The following is a 23,486-nucleotide window of genomic DNA, read 5'->3' as shown; positions in this document are numbered from 1 at the left end:
ACCTAATGGAAGCTTCATGAGAGGTAGTCATTTTTAACAGGGATAAGTATTGGGTTAGGGATCTGAGGACCTCAATTTTAATTGTCTTTTGCTGCTAACTCTATGGCCTAGAGCAAACTGCAGCATCTCCTTGTTCTTCCAGATTCCACATCTGGTAAAATAACACTTATTCCTCCTGGCTTCAAGGATCTGTCATGAGAATAAACTGTTGACCATTTTTGGAGTTCTGAAGAAAAGATGCACTACAGGAATCTGAAGCAGAACTATTATAGCTGACCTTTAACAATGCCTACCCAGTCCTTGGGCAAGTCATCGTTCCCTGGTTGTAAGCTGTCTTAAATATAGTAATTAGTGTTTAGTGGGAAGGTTGCAAGCTTCGAATCACACAGATCTTGTTTTGAACACAGACTTGTCACCCTTCTAACTGTGCAAATTTGGTCAAGTAACTTTCCCATTTAAACCTCATATTTACAATGGGCATAATATCTATTTTTAGAAGAGTTTTCAGGTAAAAAAATGTCCCATGTGAAACGCTTAGGACAGTGACTTCCCTGGCAGCTCAGTGGCTAAGTCTTGCACTTCCAATGCAAGAGGTGTGAGTTCAATCCCTGGTGGGAGAACTATTAATAAGATGCCATACGTCATGAGTTGTGACCAAAAAAAAATGTTTAGTGTAAGTATTAGATGATGATAGAACTCTGGTTACTTCCTTTTCCTGAAGTAACCACTTGAGGATCATTATAGTTTCTACGTTTTGAATTGTATATATTTCTCAGATTGATTAAGAATGCTCTGTAAACTTATTCAGTAAGTGTTGTCTTACTAAGTATTTAGTAAGACACTTTAGTAAGACACATCTGATTCTTTGCAATGCCATGGACTGTAGCCTCTGTCCATGGAATTCTCCAGGCAAGAGTACTGGGGTGGATTGCCATTCCCTTCTCTAGGGGATCTTCCTGACCCAGGGATTGAACCTGGCTCTCCCAAATTGCAAGCAGATTCTTTACTATCTGAGCCACCAGGGATGAGTATAAATAATCTTATTTATATCACTTATACCCATTTTCATGAGTAAGAAAAAAATTGCTGACAACTTTTTCGAAGGTACACTGCAATGAAAGCTTAATTTTATATACATATACGCATATGCATTAGTTCTCTGTTATTATACTTCCTATTACATGGATTTGGCTCTAATGCAGGTCAGATTACATTCTCTAAGATGTAACAATGATATAGTAATTTTCTAATAACCTGGTTATCTGTTAACCCAGTGCCGACATCATGGGAAGCAGTTACCTGCATGAGGACATGTGTTTAGAATTTTCACCTGGGATTATTGTTGTTCAGTTGCTAAGTTGTGTCTGACTCTTTGTGACCCCATGAACTGCAGGACACCAGGCTTCCCTGTTCTTCACTATCTCCTTGAGTTTGCGCAAACTCATGTAGGATGAATGTAGGCAAATGGGTAAAGGTGGTCAAAATATACAAATTTACAGTTATAAAATAACCCCCTGAGGGTGTAATGTATAGCATGGTAACTACAGTTAATAACAGCCTAGTACATATTTGAAAGTTGCTAAGAGAGTACATTTAACAAGTTCTCAGTACAAGAAAAACAAATTTTAACCGTGGGGTGATGGATGGTAACTAGACTAATTATGGTGATCACTTTACAATATATACAAATATTGAATCATTAAATTGTACACCTGATACTAATACAATGTTATATATCAATTATACTTGAATTAAAAAAAGAATTTTCATCTCAACACTGAGGAATATGGCCATATAAACATCCTTGTTCAAATTGCTACTAGCTCAAGTTATTTTCAGACTTTCTCACAAACATGAAATAGAGTTATTTGTGCTGAAGATATTTATCTCCTGCTTTCTCTGAGATAGGGTGAAACAGGATAGGGCAGGGGTTGGAAGGGGGAGGGAAAACCAGAAAAAAGAGAAAATGTTTCCTCCTTTAGATTTTAATGTGAATAACCATTTGTAAAAGTCACTGTTGGAATGTTGGAAGAAGTATGGTTCTTGCAAACGAGGGAAAATAAGATTGGTGAACTGACCTTGGCTAACAATCAAGAGCTAGTATTTGTTGAGTGCTTGCTATGTGCTGGGGACTCCTGTGGATACATTTAACTCCTACAGTCTTTTGCAGCAACCCCTGGAGGCAAGTACTATTTTATGCCCATGTCACAGATGAAGAAACTGAGGCAGAGTTAGGTTAAGTAATGTGCCTGCAGTCACATACTAAGCGAACAGCTTGGATGCAATCCTGGTCGACGAGGACACCGATACAAAAGGGGAGTGGTTTGGGGCAGAGTGTGAGGCTGCCGATAGGTTGAGGGAAGGACACTTGGGAAGGCGGAGGTGACAGCTAACATGCAGGAGAGAATGTTATGCTTGAGACACACAAACACTGTCATGCATGAAACAGACAACTAATGAGAATCGGAAAAGACCCTGATGCTGGGAAAGACTGAAGGCAGGAGGAGAAGGCAGGATGAGATGGTTGGATGGCATCACTGACTCGGTGGACATGAGTTTGAGCAAACTCCGGGAGATGGTGAAGGACAGGGAAACCTGGAGTGCTGTAGTCCATGGGGTCCCAAAGAGTTGGACACGACTCGGCAACTGAAAAACAACAACTTAGCTGATTCACTTTGCTGAACAGCAGAAACTAACACAACATTGTAAAGCAACTATATTCCAATAAAAATTAGTAAGAAAAAGAAACAGAGAGACAGAGGGAAGAGGGGAACCTGACCAGGGTGGGCACAGTGGGAAATGAGAGAGTATGAATTAAATAAGCTGGGATCACATTATGCAGTTGATGGGAAAAGCGTCTGTCCTCAACGTTTGTTTCTGAGTTGTTTGGAGCATTACTAAAGATGGTTTAACGTTTAACCCTGCGATTTGTGTTCTGAAAAATGCAAAGATGCCAAGCACCTAGGGAGATGCCCAGCCATTCAGCCTCATCCTTCAGTGCAAGCTAAAGAGAGCAGGAGACTAGCCTTCCATACTGAGGCTAGTTGAGACTCTCCCTGTTGAGACGAGAGTTGAGCCAGAGGATGGCATTTGGAGGCTCCATATTTCTGGCCGATTTCTCTGGAGCTCAGAGAGCCAGGGCAAGGGGAGGTGGGGAGGGGATGGCCACAAGCCATGTTGTGATCTTCACCAGGGCTCAGCGGGTTTCTGGAAACAGGCAGTCCATTTCTGGCACACTAACAATTCTAGCCAGACCTTCCTGGCAAATGCCTTTTTATTCCTGCTCTGCAGCTGGTCACAAAGGGTCAGAGGGACCTCTGGTCAGAGGGATAATTTTTGGATGACAGCATAGATCCTGGCACTAAACCAGTTTACACTCAACAAGCTACATTTTAATTTTCTTTGCCTGATGCTGAGGTCTTTTCAGAATTTTAACAGATCTTTGATTTTGTATTGATACAATAGTAGAAAGGCAAACTAAATTACAAAGATGCTGGAATTCAATGATTTAACAAAAGGACATGCCATTTGCTCTATAAAAAGAAAACAAGTTGCTTTTCTCCTCGTAAAGGACAGAGAATATATGTATAAAATGAACTTCAAAATGGAATGCCCAGGGAATTTCTCTTTTATATAACTCCTATTTAAGAAATCAATATCTATACCTAGAAGAGGAACAAAAAATGACCACCCTCCCCCAGCATGAATGGTTTTCAATTTTGGCTGGCCAAAGGAATTACCCAGGAGCTTGAAAAAACAAAACAAAACACTGCCACCTGGGCCCCATCCTCAGGGGTTCAGATTTAATGTGTCTGGGTTGAGATTCGAACGTGGGCATTTCCAAAGTTGCTTAAGTGATTCTAATCTGAGGTCATGGTTGAGAGTTGCTACCCTAGATGCCACGAGGGATTCATGGAGGCAAATGCCATTGACAATTTCAAGCAGAAAATCTACTGTCTTACATTTTTGCAGAGGCAGGACGCTCTGGGGAAGAAAAGATTTGAACACGAAGTGAAGAGATACAGGTTTTGACATTGGGTTGGTGGCTTAAGTTTTCTGGATCTAAATTTCCTTATTAGGAAAAGGATACCATTTGATCAGAAGATTTCTAAGCCTTCTTCCAACTTTGACATTCTTAGATTCCAGGTCTGTGGTTTGTAATGCTGTTAAAAAAACACACATGCCTTGACCATCCCTGCAGACATGTTCATCTGATTGGTTTGGGGCAAGGCTGGACATCAGTGTTTGCAAAAGCTCCTCAGGTGATACTGATGTGCAGAAGAAATGAGCATCACTGATCTATGTTCTCCATTGAACCAACTTCAGACGAAGTTGAGCTTGTACATGATTGTGTGCATGCATGTGTGTGTGTGTGTATAGTGTGTACATAAATATGCATGGGGGTATCACGCCAGCTGAGAGAGTGATGGGAATTCACAGTCAGCCTTGTATTAACTCAGAAATATGGAAGTAATGCGAACACATATGTCCATGCTGTCTTAATTAGTCCCTGCTGGTTGTTTAGTTCACATGATGGAGACGTGATGCCAAATGTCTGGGATTCTGGGCCATTTTCGTTCCCTATTGGCTTCATAGGAATGAAAACAACAGGTAAGATGGCCTGGAACAATACTCATATACTACTTTAAAGCTCACCTAGAACTTTACATATATGATGGCACTTTATCCTCCCAAGACACAGATCAATTTTCTTTCCAGAGACAGAACATCCAAGACACAGGAGAAACCGTCTTCTGAAAGAACATACAACTGGAAGGGAGTGGATGCCAATATTCTAACCCAAACTTCTGAACTTCACATTGCTCCTTCTTTTATTTACTCCACTTCCTGAATCCACATTGACCGTACCAAACCATCCTAGGAGACCAGACATGGGGTCTGTTGGAGGAGTCGGGGGAGGCACTATCTTTTTGGGGATTAGGAGTGAAGAGAATCAGGCTAATGGTGCTGATTTTTCCTCTACACTCCATGGAGAGTCAAACCAAGGGTGTTCCCTTTGAAGGAAGGCAGCTAACCTTGGTGAGAGGAAGAAAAGCAGGGCACAGGCCAGGTGTAAAACCCATGTCAAGGAAAGAAAACCCAAGCAAGTCAGTTCAAGACTTGGCTGTCATCTTGATCCTGAACAGTCTCGTTATTCTGGACTTTTTCTTCCCTTCTAAAAGTCAATGATATAGTAAATAAAAAGACAATCTTCAGGGACTTCTCTAGTGGTTCACTGGTTAAGAATCTGCCTTCCAATGCAGGGGACATGGGTTTGCTCCCTGGTCAGGGAGCTAAGATCCTACAACCTCAGAGTGACAAAGCCTGCATGCCACAATTACTGAACCCTTGCACCACAACCGCAGAGTCCGTGGCCACAAGGAAAGATCCTGCATGGCACAACGGAGATCTCATATGTCGAAACTAAGATCCAAAGCTGCCAAATAAATAAATAAAAGATAACTTTATTTAAATTATTATCACAAATAAATGATAATAAATGAAAATTTATCATTTTTTAAAAAAAGGTAATCTTCAAAGTAGAGCCAAAAAGAAAGAGCAAAAAACCGACATACAAAGATTCTATAGAATATAACCAAGCTATGTCAGGTTGGACTTCTAGGTTTAATAACTGCCTTGAAGAGGCTCAAAATTTTCTCAAAGTTCTCAGCTTCTAAAGGCATGGTTTGCCACCACCTATAGAGAGAAATCACCATTGTGCCGAGTGTAATTCTTTGCCCATTAATTCAGGCACTTCTCAAAGAGATCATTGCTAATGTTCTTATATACTTATGTGAAAGTGAAAGTATTAGTCACTCAGTTGTGTCCAATTCTTTGTGAGCCCATGGAACCTGCCAGGCTCCTCTGTCCATGGGATTCTCCAGGGAAGAATACTGGAGAGGGTTGCCATTCCCTTCTCCAGGGGATCTTTTCGACTCAGGGATTGAACCCAGGTCTCCTGCACTGCAGGCAGATTCTTTACCATCGGAGCCATGTGATAGAGACCAAATTCAGAGTGATTAACAAAGCAACAGAGGAAAATTCCAGAGAGCCACACATGAAAACATTTCATGGGGGCAAAATGTGTTTAGAAAACTATAAAAAAAAAGCAAAGTGAAGTTTTTTAACATAGTTGGCATTTAGCATATGAGTGAAGAGCTGGGGCCAGTAATCTAGTTTATGCTGTGTTTGCCCTTGAGGACATAAGTTAAAATTTCAGCATGAGCCATATAGAGAGGTTTGCAAAAGTGTATACTGAAAGGTAGGCCATGAACCTTATCTTCAAAGGGTTATAAGTCTCTCCACTTAGCTGAAATAGCAACCAGATCACTAATGTGCATGAGATATATTTAACACTGAACATTTCCAAGTCCTGAATAGAAGTAAAATTAGTCTATTGAGGCTGCCTCATAAAAATCGTTTTAGAGCTACAAAACAATTCTGAGGTTTTAGTCATAATACTACTTGGAGCTTCCACAAGAAGGATTTGGAGACTTCAAATTAAAATATAATGAATAGGTCTAAGCTTCTCCACTAAACACTTGAAAATTAAGGCTTAGCAGAGTGCTATGAAGGCTTGGTTTTATCCCTTAATTCAATAGCCCTCCCTCTTCACCTTTTTCCACTTCAAAGAGATTCCTGTGTACAAAAAGACACAAGGAAATACAGAGCGGATGAGGGTCAAGTAGTTTATTATGAACATCTATTCAATATGGTTAGATGCCATATAAAAAGCGTATAAGAAATGAGGCTATTTCAATAATAACTGGGCTACCCATTTTATGAGTCTGATACCTTGAACTGGTGTTGGTTAGTTGTGTGACTATCCAGAGGTCAGATTTAAAAAAGGAAAGAAAAGACAGAATTGAATTTCTCTTCCTTTTGTTAAAAATTTACCTTGGAGTGAAGTAAGCCAGAAAGAAAAACACCAATACAGTATACTAACACATATATATGGAATTTAGAAAGATGGTAACAATAACCCTGTGTACGAGACAGCAAAAGAGACACTGATGTATAGATCAGTCTTATGGACTCTGTGGGAGAGGGAGAGGGTGGGGAGATTTGGGAGAATGGCATTGAAACATGTATAATATCATGTATGAAACGAGTCGCCAGTCCAGGTTCGATGCACGATACTGGATGCTTGGGGCTGGTGCACTGGGACGACCTAGAGGAAGGGTATGGGGAGGGAGGAGGGAGGAGGGTTCAGGATGGGGAGCACGGGTATACCTGTGGCGGATTCATTTTGATGTTTGGCAAAACTAATACAATATTGTAAAGTTTAAAAATAAAATAAAATAAAAAAAAATTTACCTTGGAAGGCATAAAGTGGCCCAAGTTTTGGAATAAGACAATTTATGGATTCCCAGATTGTAAAATGAAAATGACTATGCCTCTCTTGACAGGGGTGATGATTAAATTGAGCTAATATGTATAAAACACTGCATACAGTGCCTTACAGATTGGGAGTTTGGGATTGACATGTACACACTGCTATATATAAAATATCTTTCCATAAAAAAATAAAAGATGTGTTAGGCTCAGAATATTAACAAAAGGCAAAAGCTCAATAAATGTTATTTTTTCTCTTTCCTCCAATTTTGTTCTAAGTTGTAATGACTTAGGCAGAAATTTAGTCCCTCTCATCGTGACATAGTGTATTTCTCCCAGCTAGCATAGATTTCAAGCAAGAGTGCTTAAATTAGTTTGTGTTCCTATGTTCTCAGTTTCCTTAAAAACAGGTCTGTGTAGTGGGAGACTTTAATACCCAACTCACGCCTATGGATAGATCAACTAAACAGAAAATTAACAAGGAAACACAAACTTTAAATGATACAATAGACCAGTTAGACATAATTGATATCTATAGGACATTTCACCCAAAACAATGAATTTCACCTTTTTCTCTAGTGCACTTGGAACCTTCTCCAGGATAGATCACATCCTGGGCCATAAATCTAGCCTTGGTAAATTCAAAAAAACTGAAATCATTCCAAGCATCTTTTCTGACCACAATGCAGTAACATTAGATGTCAATTACAGGAGAAAAACTATTAAAAATTCCAACATATGGAGGCTGAACAACATGCTGCTGAATAACCAACAAATCACAGAAGAAATCAAAACAGAAATCAAAATATGCATAGAAACAAATGAAAATGAACACACAACCTAAAACCTATAAACCTGTAAAAGCAGTGCTAAGGGGAAGGTTCATAGCAATACAGGCTTACCTTAGGAAACAAGAAAAAAGTCAAATTAACCTAACTCTACACCTAAAGCAACTTGAAAAGGAAGAAATCAAGAACCCCAGGGTTAGTAGAAGGAAAGAAATCTTAAAAATTAGGGCAGAAATAAATGCAAAAGAAACAAAAGAGACCATAGCAAAAATCAACAAAGCCAAAAGCTGGTTCTTTGAAAGGATAAATAAAATTGACAAACCATTAGCCAGACTCATCAAGAAACAAAGGGAGAAAAATCAAATCAACAAAATTAGAAACGAAAATGGAGAGATCACAACAGACAACACAGAAATACAAAGGATCATAAGAGACTACTATCAGCAACTATATGCCAATAAAATGGACAACTTGGAAGAAATGGACAAATTCTTAGAAAAGTACAACTTTCCAAAACCGAACCAGAAAGAAATGGAAAATCTTAACAGACCCATCACAAGCACAGAAATTGAAACTGTAATCAGAAATCTTCCAGCAAACAAAAGCCCAGGACCAGATGGCTTCACAGCTGAATTCTACCAAAAATTTAGAGAAGAGCTAACACCTATCCTACTCAAACTCTTCCGGAAAATTGCAGAGGAAGGTAAACTTCCAAACTCTTTCTATAAGGCCACTATCACCCTAATACCAAAACCTGACAAAGATGCCACAAAAAAAGCAAACTACAGGCCAATATCACTGATGAACATAGATGCAAAAATCCTTAACAAAATTCTAGCAATCCAAACCCAAAAACATATTAAAAAAAAATCATATGTCATGACCAAGTGGGCTTTATCCCAGGGATGCAAGGATTCTTCAATATCCGCAAATCAATCAACGTAATACACCACATTAACAAATTGAAAAATAAAAACCATATGATTCATCTCAATAGATGCAGAGAAAGCCTTTGACAATTCAACATCCATTTATGATAAAAACCCTCCAGAAAGCAGGAAGAGAGGGAACATACCTCAACATAATAAAAGCTATATATGACAAACCCACAGCAAACATTATACTCAATGGTGAAAAATTGAAAGCATTTCCCCTAAAGTCAGAAACAAGACAAGGGTGCTCACTCTCACCACTACTATTCCACATAGTTTTGGAAGTTGTGGCCACATCAATCAGAGCAGAAAAAGAAATAAAAGGAATCCAGATTGGAAAAGAAGTAAAACTCTCACTGTTTGCAGATGACATGATCCTATACATAGAAAATCCTAAAGACTCCACCAGAAAATTACCAGAGCTAATCAATGAATATGGTAAAGTTGCAGGATATAAAATCAACACACAGAAATCCCTTACATTCCTATACACTAACAATGAGAAAACAGAAAGAGAATTAAGGAAACAATTCCATTCACCATTGCAACAAAAAAGGTAAAATACTTAGGAATATATCTACCTAAAGAAACAAAAGACCTATATATAGAAAACTATAAAACATCGGTGAAAGAAATCAAAGAGGACACAAATAGATGGAGAAATATACCATGTTCATGGATCGGAAGAATCAATATAGTGAAAATGAGTATGCTACCCAAAGCAATCTATAGGTTCAATGCAATCCCTATCAAGCTACCAATGGTATTTTTCACAGAACTAGAACAAATAATTTCACAGTTTGGATGGAAATATAAAAAACCTCAAATAGCCAAAACTTGAGAAAGAAGAATGGAACTGGAGGAATCAACCTACCTGACTTCAGGCTCTACTACAAAGCCACAGTCATCAAGACAGTATGGTACTGGCACAAAGACGGAAATACAGATCAATGGAACAAAATAGAAAGCCCAGAGATAAATCCATGCACATATGGACACCTTATCTTTGACAAAGAAGGCAAGAATATACAATGGGGAAAAGACAATTTCTTTAACAAGTGGTGCTGGGAAAACTGGTCAACCACTTGTAAAAGAATGAAACCAGAACACTTCCTAACACCATACACAAAAATAAACTCAAAATGGAGTAAAGATCTAAACGTAAGATCAGAAACTATAAAACTCCTAGAGGAAAACATAGGCAAAACACTCTTTGACATAAATCACAGCAGGATCCTCTTATGACCCACCTCCCAGAATATTGGAAATAAAAGCAAAAATAAACAAATGGGACCTAATTAAAATTAAAAGCTTTCACACAACAAAGCAAACTATACGGCTGCTGCTGCTAAGTCACTTCAGTCGTGTCCAACTCTGTGCGACCCCATAGACGGCAGCCCACCAGGCTCCCCCGTCCCTGGGATTCTCCAGGCAAGAACACTGGAGTGGGTTGCCATTTCTTTTTTCAACGCATGAAAGTGAAAAGTGAAAGTGAAGTCGCTCAGTCATATCCGACTCTTAGCAACCCCATGGACTGCAGCCTACCAGGCTCCTCCGTCCATGGGATTTTCCAGGCAAGAGTACTGGAGTGGGGTGCCATTGCCTTCTCCGAAGCAAACTATAAGCAAGGTGAAAAGACAGACTTCAGAATGGGAGAAAATAATAGCAAACAAAGCAACTGACAAATAATTAATCTCAAAAATATACAAGCAACTCCTGTGCAGCTCAATTCCAGAAAAATAAACGACCCAAATCAAAAAATGGGCCAAAGAACTAAACAGACATTTCTCTAAAGAAGACATACAGATGGCTAACAAACACAGGAAAAGATGCTCAACATCACTCATTATCAGAGAAATGCAAATCAAAACCACAATGAGGTAGCATTTCATGCCAGTCAGAAAGGCTGCTATACAAAAGTCTACAAATAATAAATTCTGGAGAGGGTGTAGAGAAAAGGCAACCCTCTTACACTGTTGGTGGGAATGCAAACTAGTACAGCCACTATGGAGGACAGTGTGGAGATTCCTTAAAAAACTGGAAATAGAACTGCCTTATGATCCAGCAATCCCACTGCTGGGCATACACACTGAGGAAACCAGAAGGGAAAGAGACACGTGTACCCCAATGTTCATCGCAGCACTGTTTATAATAGCCAGGACATGGAAGCAGATGAATGGATAAGAAAGCTGTGGTACATATACACAATGGAATATTACTCAGCCATTAAAAAGAGTACACTTGAATCAGTTCTAATGTGGTGGATGAAACTGGAGCCTATTACACAGAGTGAAGTAAGTCAGAAAGAAAAACACCAATACAGTATACTAATGCATATATATGGAATTTAGAAAGATGGTAATGATAACCCTGTATGCAAGACAGCAAAAGAGACACAGATGTATAGAACAGTCTTTTGGACTCTGTGGGAGAGGGCAAGGGTGGGATGGTTTGGGAGAATGGCACTGAAACATGTATATTATCATATGTGAAATGAATCACCAGTCCAGGTTTGATGCATGATACAGGGTCCTCGGGGCTGGTGCACTGGGATGACCCAGAGGGATGGGAGGGGGAGGGAGGTGTGAGAGGGGGTTCAGGATAGGGAACACATGTACACCCGTGGCAGATTCATGTCAATGTATGGCAAAACCAATACAATATTGTAAAGTAATTAGCCTCCAATTAAAATAAATAAATTTATATTTAAAAAAAAGGAAAGAAAAAAAATACACAGAAATTGAAATAACATCCCCCCCAAAAAACAAAACAAAACAGGTCTGTGTTAATTCACTGCACGGTAATTCTTTAGTTCTTATTGGTAACACCTGGTGTTCTGGGTAGCCCTGAGTTCTCTATTTAATATTCTATAAATGAAGAGGATTGAGTCTAATGAAATATTTGATGTCAGTAACTTTGTGAGCACAGGTAGAAACAATAAACAAATAGAATATGGTTTCCCTTTTCATTCCTCAACCTTGGTCACAGACTCTGTCCTTCTCTCCGGGTTAGATGACATCTGATCCTACTCCAGGGTGTGGAAACCCAATCATGGCTCTTGGGGTGGTTTGCTGTCCAGAGGCTCAGTATCTGCCTCAGATCTTGATTAAGCTATCTCTTGACACGTCCTGATGACCAGTTAAGAGGGGTGGGGTTTTCTCCTTAGATGCAAACAGTCTCTGAACTTTCTAACACAGGACTATCCATTTCCTAAGTCTGATATCTTGAACTGATGTTGGCTAACTAGGTGGATATCTAGAAATTTCACTAGAAGCACCATCTTTTTTAAATGGAGAAAGCCCAAGCAGTGATGAGGAGACCCAGCTGGGACCAGTCAGACATTGCTCAGTCAGTGGAAAGGGGTTGCAGTGAGCACTCCATGACTGCTATGAAAAGCTTGCTGCTGCTGCTGCTGAGTCGCTTCAGTCGTGTCCGACTCTGTGTGACCCAATACACGGCAGCCCACCAGGCGCCCCCATCCCTGGGATTCTCCAGGCAAGAACACTGGAGTGGGTTGCCATTTCCTTCTCCAATGCAGGAAAGTGATAAGTGAAAGGGAAGTCGCTCAGTTGTGTCCGACTCTTTGCGACCCCATGGACTGCAGCCCACCAGGCTCCTCCGTCCATGGGATTTTCCAGGCAAGAGTGCTGGAGTGGGGTGCCAATATGTACATTATCTGACATGTTGCAAGTCTTTACATTAGAAATGGAGAAGCAAATGAGTGATGGTACAGAAATGCTGAGTCACTCACCTGCCCGGGCTGTTCACAGGCTGTCTGGTACCTGGCTTGCTGGCACAGTTCTTTGACCCTCTCATATTTAGGCAAGTGATTAGACTGTTGGATATTCTTGTTTGATTCCTCTTTCTTACGTAGAAATTTCCTTTGACAGAAAAAGAAAAGCTTATGTGAGAAGTGATCTGAAATGACCTTCACTGTGACCTGCCTGTCTTTTTTTTTCTTCCCTGTCACATGACTCCACACTCTCCAAAAAGCAATAAATAGTTATCAAGTCTCTACCCACAGGAGCCCAACATTTCATGAGTCCTTTGGGAAAATTACAAGCTGGGAATTATGAAGATGAGAGATCAGGGAAGGAAAATCACTTCCTTTAAAATCTTCATTTCAAAACTCTGGGCATAAATGTTCAGCTTTATAGGCTCAAAGTTCATTTTTGTTAAAAAGCAATGATAGAAATGTTTTTCTCTTGCCTAGGGTAAGCATGGAGAAAAACAAAGACAATGGACATTACAAATAGAAAGGAGAAACCCAGAAATGACTCTGGAACAGTTATTAATACAATCTCATATATTTGTCTATTCAAAACTAGGAAAGGCACATAAGGCAAAGAAGTGGAAGGGCATCAGGCAGAACCTGGGAGGGATAACTGAGAAAGTCAATTAACCGGTTCATTTAGGAACTGAGGTGGACACATGCTGTGGGAATCCACGGCCTCATAAAGACTGTGGTCCCATCTTTGCATTTCTGACTCAGCCATCATTACTCTGCTGGCCAGAGGAGGATGAGTCTTATGACTAGGTTTACGAAATCCACACGCTTAGTAAACCAAAATAAGGGGGAAAAACATTCCCAGCAGGGAGAGCTGCCCACAAAGACTCGTTCCCAGAAGCACCCCAGGAACCAATAATTACCCTCTTTCCACGAGGAATGTATCACGCCAAATTTTGACCTTCTTGTTTGTTCGAAACCTGGAAGCAAAGTAATAATATTTACTGTTGGCATTGGGACACTTTTCCAAATGGATCTGTGCTAACAGTTTATTTAAAGCAACACCCCTCGCTTCCTGCAGACCAGGACAGCATCTCCATCAACACACCATTCACAAACAACCGAGGAGGCGCTCAGCTCAAGGCGATCCCTGGGGGCGGGGGGTATTTTGCCTCCACTTCTGTTGGCTGCTGACTGGCTCTGGGAGCTGGTGTGCTCAGGGCTGGCTGAGGGGAAGGAAACTGACGCACCTGTTACCTGGCTTTTCCTGGTCCAGAAGTTTGAGTACAGACTTGCCGTCTATGTCAGGAGGCGCGTCGAGCCCTGCGATGTCCAAGATGGTAGGGGCCAGGTCAATGTTTAGAACAATCTGTGGGACTCTGTAAAGGGACAAGATGGTCATGCCTGGGACCCAGCACTAGTGGAGGGCCCCACCAGGGCTGTTTTTCCCATCCCAGAACTCCCTGGCCTTCACTGCTTCGCAGCCTCTCATCTGGTTGCCTAGGAATGGTGGTTGATTCTGGGAGGTGCCTGAGTGCTCAGCCACTGGGACCAAGAGAAAGACTGACTGTCACAGGGGTCAGGCTGGAGACAGGCTTGTCCCCCTGAGCTCTGGCCACACCTCAGACAAATTGTGGCCTGATGTTTGGCTTTTGTAGGCTATGTATTTTCTTCTGAAACCTGAGAGTCCATCACTCCTCTGTTGAACTAGGGCTTTGAAATCAATCTTCTGAAAAAGGACACAAGGTCTTTATACTTGAATTAAATGCATGCTGCCTAGCCTTTCAAACATAAAGCCTTCCAACTCTAGATCCAACACGTCCCCAGGAGTTTCCAGCGATCTGGAGAGAGACCACGCATGTGTGCATGTGTCACCCAGTCGTGTCCAGCTCTTTGTAACCCTGTGGACTGTAGCTCACCAGGCTCCTCTGTCCGTGGGATTTTTTTCAGGCAAGAATACTAGAGTGGGTTGCCATTTCCTCTTCCAGGGGATCTTCCTGAACCAGGGATCAAACCCGTGTTTCCTGTGTCTCCTGCATCGCAGGTGGATTCTTCACCTGCTGAGCCATCCGGGAAGCCCGGGAAAGACATAATAACATTCCCCAAAGAGGCCCTTCTTATTGCCATCACTTCCTCCCCAGCATGCACTGGAATGCAGCAGCAGACAAGCCACGTAGATGAGACTCAGATTATCTGGCATCTGGGCCCCACTGCTCTCACATCCAGGATGGGGGAACTCTGAGAGAGGCGTGCCCTGTCTGTACAGCTTCTTCATTGTGAAATCAGGGGTCCAGACTGGATGCTCTTGAAGGGTCATCCCAGGTTTTGAATTCTACTTGCACTCTTTTCTTTCACGCTTTCAGTAACTGATTCATGTAAAGGATCTCATTTTACACTACACATTCTGATGTGCTGGCAGGGCATACAAAATCCATTTATGATGGGAATACTGACATGCAAAGGGATGCAGCGACTTAAGATGACAGAAATGGAATTCCAGTCCTTCAGGCTTCTTTTCTTAAAATTCATTTAAAGTTCATTCAAATACATTTTAATTAAATAAAATGTATCTAAAATTATTTAAACTTTAAAGTTCTTAACATTTAATTTCCTTTAAAAATTCTTCAGTAATAGTTTTTTAAAAAAGCAACCAAGAGGATGGCACTGGTTATCATTTTAAAAAAAGATTCAAAGAAGGTAAGGATGACATACCTAAAATCACACTCTATGTCTGTGTTCACAGTCTCATGGATTCTGGTCGGTTTGAAAGAGTTAATCATTGATACAGTTATTTTTCCTTTCTCTTGAAAGAGTAGACATTAATTTAGCATGTGGCAGGACTGAGGGAGGGGTGGGGCAGGCGGGAGGTTTTGTCTTCTAAATTATGAACCTACACTCACCCTTTTTTGTTTGGACTAAAGGAAACCAGACCCTGAGATTGGTAATCGAATTATCTCAGACGTACACGAGCTATGACAGTTGAATGTTGGAAACAGAGAAATACGTACATGGATCCTGGTTCTACACTTGGCCCACGAATAAAGAAAGGCACGCGGATATCAAAGTCATATGGCATGGATTTCCCCTTGACCAGTCCAAATTGCCCGATATGGTAACCGTGGTCAGCGGTGTAGATGATGTAAGTGTTCTCCAGCTCACCCGTTTCCACAAGCATATTATATAGCTGAAACACAGCACAGACCTCAGTCAGAAACAACTGTGATGTGTAAGATGACAATAGCATCGCCATGATTCCCCTCAAATCTTTTTTCCATTATTTTTAGAAGGCAAGAGTTGCTTTAATAGGGCTGACAAACTTGTATGTTTATACACATTTTTCAAGTTGCCTGCAATTCTGGAGGGAAAAAGTCCAGTAATACAGTTGATTCTTATATAACTTTTCTTAATCTGGCTTATTTTTGCCTATTTGAAAAAAAACACACACACAAAACAACCTCTACCATCAAACTTTCAGGTTTTACTTTGAAAAATCCATTTTAAAGCAAATTTGACTATCATCCCTCATATTTAGTTATCAAAGATTAAAAACAGGCTACCTCTGAGCCTGATCCAGTCACATCCAGCCTTTACGCATGTCTTGTTTGGTTTATGTTATCTTTTAAAATTCAGGAAATTTCAAATACAATTTTTTTATTTCTGGCTTCTTTTAAAAGTTAGAAGACTAATACTGTATCCATATTTTCACGTGACCAAAATTAGTTGAAGCTGAATAGTTGTTCCTTGCGTTAGATGAGGGAGTTTAGATTTGAGTTCACCGTGATCCTCACCGTGCCCTATCGCCTTATACTCGATCTGCTTTAGCTATCTACACTATTTGCTTAATCCCTGAAGGTATTTGTGGTGATAACCCTTGATTTATGATCAAGGGTTTATGATTTTTGATCAACTCCTTTTTGCTACTGGCTCCACAAGAACCAAGCCTAGAAAGAGAACAAGATGAGGGGGGATGATGAGTTCACAGAATACCCAGCCTCCACACTCTCGCAAAATGAAAAACAACAACGACTACAAAAGCAGGGTTGGCAAGAATGCATCTGCACAAGGGAAGCTGGACCAAAGCCCATCCCTGGGGCCGGTTCATGGGCTTACCCGTTCCACAGAATCATCCACTGACATCAAAGTTTGCAGCCGTTTGCGATGTAGAACGTTTGTGAATTCCATGTGGATGGGCAGCATGGGTCCCGTGTACTGCATAATCCAGTGTTTGTCCATATTGGGTGCATAGTTATAACTAGGAGTTCTGCAAATATCCAGAAACGAGTCTTACTATATATGCTTTTTAGCCATTTAGAGAAATAGTTCACGTTAAACGTTGTGAAATAACCATTTAGGAAAGACTTCAGACACAGCTAAAGAATTTTTCTCTCCGGTACATCTCTGTGTTTGTAAAGCGATTTCAAGTCTGCACCACCCCAGACCACACAAGTTCTCTGAAGGTGTATGGGTTCAAACTTACAAAACCAAGACTGGTAGTGAAAATCTAATTAGTGCAAGTTCATTTAGGTTCATTGAATAAAATGCGTAAAAACACCTCGAGATGATTGTGGTCATGTTACAAATTTACAGATAAAACTCAGTAATGTAGAAGGGAATGCTCTCATGGTGATGTTAACTCATAAAATTTTACTGCTAATTAGGCTATTAAATATAGTCACTAATATGTTACGTGCAGTGATGAAGAATCATAATTTCAACACATTTTATCTCTAGAATTTACTAGGGTATTATATTGATTACTTACATATCTAGTCTCTGAATTTTTCTCATTCCTAACCTCACATATAGATATCATCAATTTATTGGATTTGCTGGAATTACAAGCAAGTCTACTACAATATACATGTTTATCAGTAAAGCTGTTCATTAGAGACAAATCAATATAGGTGGAGGCATAATTTTTGCTAACTATAGGGAAGTGAGTCCTATTGTTCTAAGACAGGTGGTTTGAGCCTATATTTAATCTATAGAGATCTAAGTGGTGCCCATACTTCCCTTTGGGGACCCATAAAGTATATCACCTTCTCTTTGAAGTCTTCCCCAACTCCCTGGATCATAAGACGCTGCCACTTCACACTCCCGAAGAACATATCTATGCTAGAATATATCTATGCTTTTCACACTGAGAATTGTTTTTCATTTGACCTCTCCATCAGACTATAATGTGTCTGAACTTTCTCCTTAGCTGATAAGCCTATGAAAGTCAGTCACTCAGTCATATCTGACTCTTTGAGACCCTATGGACTGTAGCCCACCAGACTCCTCTGTCCATGGAATTCTCCAGGCAAGAATACAGGAGTGGGTTGCCATTTCCTTTTCCAGGGGATCTTCCCGATTCAGGGATTGAACCCGGGTCTCCTGCATTGCAAACAGATTCTTTACCGTCTGAGCCACCAGGGAAGCCTATAAACATTGTTTAATAGTGAAAACTCAGTATTTACCACGGGTGAGGGCCTGTGCTAAGTGTTTTGTTCACATCTACTCATTTAATTAACTCAGCTCTTCTGGGAAATAGGTTTATCATTCCCATTTCACAGGTGAGAAAACTGAGGCTTAGCAAAGCTAACTTTCTCAGGTTAACAAAAGTAGCAGGGAATCGAACCAGGACTTGGTTCCAAAGCTCATTTGCTTTAACAAAATGAAGGGAAAGTAAAATGATGGGGGCTTCCTGCATCTGAAGTTGCTCTTTGTGTGAACCACAACTGTGCAAATAGCCAGTCTCTCAGAACAAGAGAGGCTGATAGAGGAATCTGATTACTGCTCTCTGTTCCGGGGAGAAGCCTATCAGTGAAAGGCGGTGGATAATGATGACTGCAGGAGATCCTGTGACATTGTTTACATCATAAAACTAGAGAAACAGTCAATCACTGTGACCTGGTGAGTCCAGAAGCCTCGACCATATTCCACTCGTCCCGTCATAGAGCAAATTTCCTATTGAGGAAACTTGGAGTTTCTGAGCTGCATGACTGTACACAGAACATGAGGCTCTCTATATGCTACCTGTTACTATACATTTTCTTCCACCAGTGGATTTGCGGCGCTTCTCTTTTAGTAGTTGAAAATGCTGTTTTGGTACCATTGGCCTTCCTGTGCAGAAAGTTACCCTAATCATCTGTATGGATGCTGGCTGCTTAACAAATGCCAATACCACACTGAGCACAGGAGAAACTGTCCTTAAAAGTACAGGTTACGCTGAGAGGTGTCAGTCAACTTCCTTTTAAAGAGACATATTTGTAGGGTAGGTAAATGTAGCTCAATTTGCTCACCTGGAAATGGGGAAAAGAGCATCTCATAAAAATCTGCTTTGAGGAACAACAAATCTGACTAGGGACTTCCCTGGTGGTCTAGTGGTTAAGACTCGGTGCTTCCGATGCAGTGGGTGTGGGTTCAATTCCTGATTGGGGAACTAAGATCCTACATGCTGCATGGTGCAGCAAAAAAAAAAAAAGAAAAAAAAAAAAAAAACTCAGCCTCTCACCCTCTAAAATCTCCAAACCTGTCTGTCTGTCTATTTATCTATTATCTATCTCTTTAAAGTGCCCAGAACAAAGTACCTGAGTTTCCTACATAAGCCAATAAACAAATGTATTCTATATAAGGATCTGGTGGGGAAAAAAATCCGTGACATTAAATAAACAAATTTTCAGATATCACTTGCCATTCTTTATCAGAGAAACTGTCAGCACGAACTTTCCTCTGCTCACCAAGCAGACAACTCATGAACTGAATGGTCCCATTTTTGGTCTGAAAGGGGTCTTCATATCTCCCATTGCACCACAGACCAAATGAGACCCTTGTATTTCAGAAGCCTGGGCAGTAGGAAAGGACTTAAGCCCGGGTTTCTTATTCTTAACGCAGCGTGTAACCTTACAAACAGGATTAGAGGAAGAGACTGAAGAGGAGGAGGAGAGAAGGGGGAGCTTCTAAATCCCAGAGGAAAGAGATTTTCACCGTTGGGGGGAGTTTGAGGTCAGAGAAATAGAGCAAGCTGGTCACGAAAGGTCCTTCACCACTTACTGATACGTGCCCTGAAAAAGAATATGGCTATAAAAGATTACACGGGCTTTCTTCATAATACCTCACCAGCCTCCTCTTACTGCCTTTGATGTCGGTGTGCTTTAATTTAAAAATAAATCTAGTTGACTTTTTTTTTAACCACAAAACCTCAAACACAAATAAAAATTACAATAGGGAACCGAGAAGCAGACTCATAGTGGGTAAATCGTATCTTCCACCGGTTACCTTCCAGTGCTTGGCACAGCTCCATCCACCTCGCCCTGAGGAACAGGGAAGCTCACAGCAAATTACAAGCCTCAAATTGGACTCCCGGATTTACAGAATGACATATGTTCATTCTGGCTTTTATTAAAAGGGAGAGTTTGGGTCTATTGTCAAAGTTGTCCTTCCCCCATCCCATTTTTTTTTTTTTCTTTTCTCTTAATTTCTGAATGTGGGAGATGACCACTCCCCCTCCAGCTCTGGGGACAAGATCCCAGGTGGAGTCTCAGCAGGAGGGGGAGGATAACCATTTGCCTTTTAGGGGAAGACAGGCTGCCACTGCTTCCCACAGAATAGCAGCTGTTCAAGGGGCCTGCAGGTGGAAGGTTGGGGGTTGCTGGAGTTGACAGTTGTTGAAAATTGATCTTTTGCCAAAGACCTGTGGGTGCCTCCCGCTGGTGTCTGCCAAATTCCTGGAAGACGCATTCTTCTGTCCCTCTGCCCTGTGATAATGAAGGCTTGCTGCCCTAACTAAGAATCAACTTACAGTGATCCAGACGGAGCTGGGAGCTGTTGGCTGAAAACGCGAGACACAGAGAAGCAGGTGACTGTTTTAGGGAACGGTGGAAAACCACATATCCGATTGTTCCAGAATATTCTGGACTCAGACCTGAATTCTCAGCCCAGGATTGTTGCTTACTAGTGTGTGATCTGGAGCAACTTTTTTTTTTTTTCTTTAAGTCTGTGTTCCCACATATCTGTAATGGGAGCAAGAACTCCAAAGAGCTCTTGCAAGGCTTCACAGAGGCTTCAGAAGACAAAACCTGGGACCACTCATACTCATACTTATAGGAAGCTGGGAGAGAGCTTATCACATCACAGCTCAATGATGGCTGAGGCAGCCCCGAGAGGGCAGCGCTTCTTACTGTAGTCCGTTGTTCAGTTGCTAAGTCGTGTCTGACTTTTTGTGATCCCATGGACTGCAGCACTTCAGGCTTCCCTGTCCTTCAAAATCTCCTGGAGTTTGCTCAAACTCATGTCCATTGAGTTGATAATGCCATCCAACCCTCTTATCCTCTGTTGCTCCCTTCTCCTCTTGCCTTCAATCTTTCCCAACATCAGGGTCTTTTCCAATGAGTCAGCTCTTCGCATCAGGTGGACAAAGTATTGGAGCTCCAGCTTTAGCGTCAGTCCTTCCAATGAACATTCAGGGTTGATTTCCTTTAAGAGTGACTGGTTTGATCTCTTTGCTGTCCAAGGGACTCTCAAGAGTATTCACCAGCACCACAATTCAGAAGCAACAATTTTTCAGCACTCAGCCTTCTTTATGGTCCAACTCTCACATCCATACATGACTACTGGAAAAACCACAGCTTTGACTAGACGGACCTTTGTCAGCAATGTGATGTCTCTTCTTAATACACTGTCTAGGTTTGTTATAGCTTTCTTTCCAAGGAGCAGGTGTCTTTTAATTTCATGGCTGCAGTCACCGTCCACAGTGATTTTGAAGCCCAAGAAAATAAAACGCTCCCATTTTACAAATGAGACAGTAAAGCATACAGAGATGGCTCAGAAAGGACAGGTTGGGAACCCTGCTCCTTTCATGATGTCACACTGAACTGTCCTCTCCAACAAGCATCTCAAACTCCCATCATAAAAAGGAGAAGTGATCCATACATTTCTTCTATCAAAAGTAAGTCCTGGGGTTTCCCTGGTGGTCCAGTGGTTAAGAATCCTCTTTGCAATGCAGGGGATGACTCAGGTTTGATCCCTGGTGGGGGAATTAAGATCGCACATGCTGTTGAGCGACTAAGCCCATGTGCCACAACTAGAGAGTCCGTGCTCCGCACCAAGATCCGACAGAGCCAAATAAATAAATATTTAAAAAGTAAGTCCCAAAGTTCTTAGCTTTTATCCTGCTTATCCTGATTTAAAATATTAGCTGCTTCTGTTTCTCATTCAGATGCCTCCCACCAGCTGCTGTGTTCCTACGTTTGTTGCAAAAACAAGTCTGACCCTCCAGAACACCCTGGAGACATATTCGAAAAGGTAGAGAACTCTGACTCTTTGCTTGAAAATGGAGAGGACAAAGGATGAGACTGTCATAAAAAAGAAAAAAAAAACTCAAATTTTCATGTCAGAGTGTCAGCCATGTGTGTCTGGTCTGGTGAGGCTTTCTGTGTCTGTTCAGATACATGTTTGGCCCAGAACTGTGCTCTCCAGACCGTATACTCTTAGGAACGCACCTGTAACTCTCAAAAGATGATTCCAATACTTATAAAAGGTGAGCTTTCACTAGCAAGGCTTCTCTGCACATTGCTTTTCTCTAGTCATCATTTGTTCAGTGTTATTGCTCAGTGTGGGCTTCCTGGTGGCTCAATGGTAAAGAATCTGCCTGCCAATGCAGGAGACATGGGTTGATCCCTGGTCTGGGAAGATCCCCTGGAGTAGGAAATGGCAACCCACTCAAGCATTCTTACCTGAGGAACCCCATGAACAGAGGAGCCTGGTGGGCTACAGTCCATGAGGTTGCAAAGAGTCGGACGTGACTGAGCAACTGAACAAAAATACAGTTGCTTAGCACAGTATATAGCTCACGGACGGATCCCTCAGACCACTGCGCTTCCATGTTCAACTTTGGCCGTCAATATCAGATTCTCCCCAGGCTTTGCTTTTCTTGCTAACATTGCTTCTTGACATAACAAGGATAAGATTTCTCAAATCAATCATGTCCCCTTTCTTCTTGATGGGTGGACATTTTAGGAGACTAATTCTTAGTAGCACAGAAATAGTTTGAAGAAATGCATGTGTTGCATATTAAACCCATTCTCGGGGAAACACAAAGAACTTAGCAGTTCATTTGGTACCACTGATGGCCTCTGCTGTCACCCCAAAGAAAATACATTTTGAGTATTTTATATTTGAACGTGTGTTTTCTTCATTTGCTTTAGTCTCATGGTGGTGGTGGTTTAGTTGATAAGTTGTGTCTGACTCTTGGAATCCCCCAGGCTCCTCTGTCCCTGGGACTTCCCAGGCAAGAATACTGCAGTGGATTGCCATTTCCTTTTCAAGGGGTCTTCCTGACCCAGAGATCAAATCCACATCTCCTCCACAGCAAGCAGTCTTCTGCACAGCAGGCAAATTCTCTACCACTGAGCAACCAGGGAAGCCACCCGTTTAGTCTCATACAACAGCAAAAATCCTAACACTTAATACCCTTATTGGTAGCAGGATCATCACTCACTGAGAAACAGGTCTCAATTCCCAGAATAAGCTGATTGTACAGATTCAAGAAACACACACTCAAACTATTAAAATTGGATATTCTAGACAATCTCCCAAGCTACACCATCCCAGCCTTCACTAAAATGAAACTTGATGAGACTTTGTGGCGAGATTCTCCACTCGAGTTCAAATGTCTTTAGGTGGGTAACAACTGAACACGTGTAGGATAACATCAAATTGTCT

General features: G+C 41.2%; 1 protein-coding gene across 8 annotated transcripts in view; it reads right to left on the bottom strand.

Annotated features, from left to right (window-relative positions):
• The window catches only part of SULF1 (sulfatase 1), a 188,769-nt gene that overhangs the window by 31,021 nt on the left and 134,262 nt on the right, over window positions 1-23,486 (bottom strand). For all 8 annotated transcript variants that reach the window (XM_055546203.1, XM_055546209.1, XM_055546204.1 and 5 more), the window contains 5 exons: window positions 16,893-17,043; window positions 15,791-15,966; window positions 14,033-14,161; window positions 13,706-13,762; window positions 12,807-12,936 (listed from right to left, as the gene is read on the bottom strand). In XM_055546203.1, the coding sequence (XP_055402178.1) occupies window positions 12,807-12,936; window positions 13,706-13,762; window positions 14,033-14,161; window positions 15,791-15,966; window positions 16,893-17,043 (643 nt within the window). The remainder of the gene's footprint in view (window positions 1-12,806; window positions 12,937-13,705; window positions 13,763-14,032; window positions 14,162-15,790; window positions 15,967-16,892; window positions 17,044-23,486) is intronic.

Source organism: Bubalus kerabau, chromosome 14 (assembly GCF_029407905.1).
Source record: "Bubalus kerabau isolate K-KA32 ecotype Philippines breed swamp buffalo chromosome 14, PCC_UOA_SB_1v2, whole genome shotgun sequence".
NCBI lineage: Eukaryota > Metazoa > Chordata > Mammalia > Artiodactyla > Bovidae > Bubalus > Bubalus kerabau.
The sequence above is the reverse complement of the archived record's forward strand: the minus strand, read 5'-3'. Positions and strand labels throughout refer to the sequence as shown.